This window comes from Microtus ochrogaster, chromosome 4 (assembly GCF_000317375.1).
Source record: "Microtus ochrogaster isolate Prairie Vole_2 chromosome 4, MicOch1.0, whole genome shotgun sequence".
Taxonomy (NCBI): domain Eukaryota; kingdom Metazoa; phylum Chordata; class Mammalia; order Rodentia; family Cricetidae; genus Microtus; species Microtus ochrogaster.
Genome location: NC_022011.1, coordinates 51521334 through 51526176, shown reverse-complemented (window position 1 = coordinate 51526176; position 4843 = coordinate 51521334). Strand labels below are relative to the sequence as shown.

General features: G+C 52.9%; 1 protein-coding gene across 1 annotated transcript; it reads left to right on the top strand.

Annotated features, from left to right (window-relative positions):
- Window positions 1-2505: 2505 nt before the first annotated feature.
- Window positions 2506-4411, top strand: Lcn9 (lipocalin 9). The gene is made up of 6 exons (XM_013355522.1): window positions 2506-2601; window positions 2912-3048; window positions 3394-3467; window positions 3902-4012; window positions 4136-4237; window positions 4380-4411. Exons 1-6 carry the CDS (start codon window positions 2506-2508, stop codon window positions 4409-4411), a joined length of 552 nt encoding a protein of 183 aa, XP_013210976.1.
- Window positions 4412-4843: the final 432 nt, after the last annotated feature.

The following is a 4843-nucleotide window of genomic DNA, read 5'->3' as shown; positions in this document are numbered from 1 at the left end:
ATAATTGGGCACCTCCTGTTACTATGGCCACTGTCACAGCTGTTGAGTAAGGGTGCAGCAGTGGCTGCTGGCTCTCCCTCATGCACGCGGCTGCTGTGCAGGGGTCTATGTGGCCAGAGGCTCTGATGTTCTGCAGCTGGGCCTGCCCACTGCTCAGCCGCCCTCGCTGCCACTGATGCTCCATTGTCTCTCCTGCTTTGTGTGTGTGTGTGTGTGTGTGTGTGTGTGTGTGTGTGTGTGTGTGTATGACCAGCCACACCAAATATAGTCAAGGCCAGTCAAACCGAACATGCCTGGAATCACTTGGGGAAATGGAGGCAAGATGATCAAGAACTCGTGGTCATCTTTGGCTACACAAAACCTTAGCACAAACAAGCTTACAAACCACAACAAAAATCACAGTCAAGGAAAGGTTTTCATTGGGCCCAGTGCTGCAATACCAGGGTAGCTAGCAAAGGAGGTTGTGTGTCTAGCTGATGTGGGAGTCTTTTGTTTTGTGTTGATTTTATTGGTTAATAAAGCAACTGCCTTGATCCTTCAATAGGACAGAAAATTAGGTAGGCAGAGTAGACAGAACAGAATGCTGGGAGAAAGAAGCAGAGTAAGGCAGTCACCATGATTCTCCCACCCGACATAGATGCAGGTTAAGATCTTTTCTGGTAAGCCACACCTCGTGGGGCTACACAGATTATTAAAAATGGGTTAATCGAGATGTGAGAATTAGCCAATAAGAGATTGGAACTACTTTAATCCCAGCACTCGGGAGGCAGAGGCAGGTGGATCTCTGTGAGTTCGAGACCAGCCTGGTCTACAGAGCTAGTTCCAGGACAGGCTCCAAAGCCACAGAGAAACCCTGTCTTGAAAAAGCAAAAAAAAAAAAAGAGAGAGAGATTGGAACTAATGGGCCAGGTAATGTTTAAAAGAATATAGTTTCTGTGTAATTATTTCGGGGCATAAGCTAGCCAGGCGGCCGGGAGCTGGGGCCGCAGGAACACAGCCCTCAGCTCCTTTTACAGAGTCTAGCTAGGTTGTGTGCTGTCTAGTTCATCAAACCAGATATAACCCAGGCATTTCCTTCTGGTCTAAGCAAACTTGTTATGCAAATAAAGTTCGTGTTTGCACCAATCACAGTGTTGCTTCTTCTCTACCTCTCATGAGCAGTCCTGCGAGGCCAGCAGGGCATGTGGGCCATCTCTGTCCTGGGTAGAAGTGATCATGCAGTCACCTGGAGTTCCCCAAGGCTTGTGACAGGAAAAAGCCCAGCACGAATAGTTTGGGACAGTCCTGGGTCTGGCTGAAGCTCGGGAGCTCAAGCAAGAAGGGCTCAATGGTATGGAATATATAAGGTTATTGGACTGACAGCTCTTTTGTTCAGAACAGCTGGGGGGGGGGACCAAGGAAAAGTCAACAGCACTGGTGTCATGTTGCCCCATCCCTATTTACGGGAAAATGATCAACAGAAAGGGAGATTAGAAGTCAAAGAACTTAGCATTGGCGTTAACTGTGTGTGGTTTCAATGATGGTTTCTAATGCTTGACACCTACCAGGTACCCAGGGACAGGTGGGCTCCCTTTATCTCAGAACCACATCAGCCAAAGGCACATAGATGGCAGAACCGCATAAGTAGGGAAGTGGCTGTCAGTGGGTGTCAGCCCTTTGGATGGCCTGAAGGGGGCTGAGCTCTTCCGGCCCTGGCTGCCAAGCTTAGCCTTATCTCTTCAAAGGAATAAAGCCTCCCCTCCGCTGCCACCAACGCACCTGTGTCCGGAGGCAGTGGGCTCCAGAGTCCTGCGACACAGCTGTAGGAGCTGTGCAGACATTTCCTGGATGCATCTCACCACCACCTCCCACGGCCAGTCTCCAGCCAGGACGGGATCGCGTCTGACCCTTGATCTGTGTGCTCCAACCACTGTACCCTCAAAGTCCAGGACATTGTCCTCTCTCAGAACCCCTCCACAATCACTCGGGGGCTGATTTCACCAGCACTCCCTCACTCAGGTTCTTTCTTGCAGTTTTGGAACCACAGGCTGCATTCAATGGCATCCTATGGGGGCCAGGTGGCCGGCTCTGCTGTAGACTGTACTGCAAGACGTGCAGATGGAGCCAAACTCACTCAAACGTAAACAATGAGGTCAGACAGGGTGTGGAGACAGGACTCAAACACCTAGGTTCTGAGCTCCTTCCTCCAGTTTAGAGAGATAGAGCAAGGGCTCAGAGTCTCCCATGGTCTCAGCAGGCTGGCCTGGGTCCAGGGACCTGATGGTCAAACCCTGCCCGTCCTAGCTTCCCCTGTCGCTTTCTGAACCAACCGCACATCACCTCAAGTGGGTTCTGCAGCTAGCTCTTGAATGTGAACAGTTAACTGGGGAGCGGGGAGACTGTCTTTGGCGGCCTTCCAACAGGACACAGGATGTGTGTGGACAGACTGTCCACAGACGCTGTCAACCACAGAACAGAACAGGACATAAGGGAGTGAGGTGCAGGCCAAGGTGTCCACCGGAGAGCATGGTCCTACTGCTGCTGCTGGGCCTGGTGCTCAGCCTTGCCAATGCGCAATTCAGCCAGGATTTCACGGTGCAGAGGAACCACAACATGGCCAGGGTGGGCCAAGCCCTATGGGGCTAGGTTAGGCTTCATGAAGAGTACCTGCCTTCCCTTGACTGGGTGGGATGCTTGACCTCGAAACAGGGTGTCTGTGCTGTGGGAGCCCTTCCCAGCCCAGCCATGATGGGAGCCAGAGGGTACAGAAGGAACCCTGAGAGGAATGAGGGCAGAGGCGGGGCTGGGAAGGCAAAAAGAGGTCTTAGCTTGGAGCTAGTGTTCGGGGACTCACCCAGAAGCGTGGTGGCCATGGGGGTCAAGCAGCCCCAGGGCTGTGTTAGGCCTCCCGTCACTCAATCTTTCCTTCCAGATTTCTGGGACCTGGAACTCTTTTTTCATGGCCTCAGATAACATGACGCGGATTAGAGAAAACGGAGACCTGAGGCTCTTCATCCGGAAGATCAGTATCTTAAAGAACGGGAGCCTGCAGTTCGACTTCCATTTTATGTGCGTGTTGTTCGCAGCCCCTCCCCACAAGCTGAAACTAGGGGAGACTGTGTTCCCGTGCCGCACGGGAACTTCATACACTCACACACCTGCATGCCTGGGCCAGTTTGTGAACGGTCGCCAGCCCTTCCCTGGGGATCATCATGATGGGGTCGGGGTGCCCTGGCCTATTTCTATGTTCTGTGCCCCTCCCGGTGCTGAAAGGTCTGAAAGGCCCCTTCTGAGCTGTGGTGGTTATGGAAGCCAAAGGTACTAGGCTTGGGGGCTCAGTGACCTCCTGCCATGATGCAGGCAGGGGGAAGGGACCCGTGCTTGCTCTGAGCCTCCCCCCTCTCTGTCCCCCAGGGTTCAAGGAGAATGTGTGGCTGTGACCATGGTCTGTGAAAAGACAGAGACCAACGGGGAATTCACCGTTGATTGTGAGTGGAATCCCTGCTCCTCCTTCTCTGTCAGCCAGGAAGCTTTTCTGCTGAGGCCTTGCCCACTCTGCTAAACACTCACCCCAAACCCTAAAGCAAGAGCACTCCAGCCTAGGGGAACTGAAGGGCCCCCAGCCTGGCCCTCTCTCTGGATATCACCAGCCTGGAACTCCCAGAGAGGCAAAGGCTATGCTGAGGCCAGTGGAGACAGCACACAAAGGCCCATCCTCAGACAGACAGATGGGGGCCATGATATCCAGCTACCCATACTCCCATACCACAGCCTCCTCCTGCGCCAGTACTGGGCATCCAAACTCCTGCTCCTTCCAATGTCTGCTTAGCAGAAGACACATACACATGACACTCATTCCAGAAGTGAGGGTGGGGTGCTCCAGTGCCAGGGGAAAAGGGGGTGAGGACTTCTGTCTCTGCAGACGAGGGGGAAAACAGGGTGCGGCTCTCAGAGACTGACTACAGAATGTACGTCATCTTCTACATGGAGAACATCAAGAATAGGACCAAGACCCGCGTGCTGGCGCTCTATGGTAACCCAACCCCCGTCTGTTCGGGAATCCCAGCCACTGGTAGGGCTCTCCCTTGGGCCCTAGACACATGATGGAATGGTGCCTTGGGACCCCTCCCCAACAAAGTCCCAAATTTGTCCCCAGGACGCATCCCAAAGTTTGAGAAGTCTTACCTGAAAAGATTTGAAAACATCTGCAAAAAATATGGGCTGGATTCACAAAATATCATCGACTTGATAGACCAAGGTAGGCTCCCTGCTTTGGCCCAGAAAGGGTCCAGAGAAGGCAGAATTGCAGCTTGGTGTGCCTGGCACAGACGACCTGAGGATTGGGATGGGGAGTCAAGGAGAGGCTCAGCAAACCATCTGACATCCCTTTGTCTCCCCAGATAACTGCTACGACGTCCCAAAGAGGAGCTAGTCGGCTTCCGGTATGTGAATTTTGATCTGAGTGTAAGACACGGCAGCCCAAGGTGTTGGTAGCCAGACAGGGCAGCACAGAGTCACTGTCAGAGGCTGGGGGAGGTTCAGCCCAGAGTAGCCCCGAGCAGCGCATCTCAGAGCTCACACTCTGCCTGCTGCTGGGTTGTCCTACAGAAGCCAAGCCGCACACAGTTCTTTGTAGAAGATTGTGTGTGATAGATTCCCAGAATCAGAGTTGTAATGGGCCTTACGTGATGTGTCTGAGTAGAGCAGGAAAGCTGGCCCTGAGAAACTACTGCAGATGCTGTGCTTAGGAAAGTGTAGCACTTGGTATTTACTGTCCTACAGCTTTACAGCCCAGAGACCTGAGGTCCAGGTATTGTAGAGCCAGCACTGGGCATCATCATCATTTTCCTGATGCTCGTCTGTG

Excerpts from the sequence above, each read along its gene's own strand:
- Lcn9 (XM_013355522.1), top strand. The coding sequence starts at position 2,506 with ATGGTCCTACTGCTGCTGCTGGGCCTGGTGCTCAGCCTTGCCAATGCG. Across the intron at positions 2,602-2,911 it reads GGAACCACAACATGGCCAGG|ATTTCTGGGACCTGGAACTC; the intron begins GTGGGCCAAGCC and ends CTTTCCTTCCAG. Across the intron at positions 4,013-4,135 it reads CCGCGTGCTGGCGCTCTATG|GACGCATCCCAAAGTTTGAG; the intron begins GTAACCCAACCC and ends ATTTGTCCCCAG.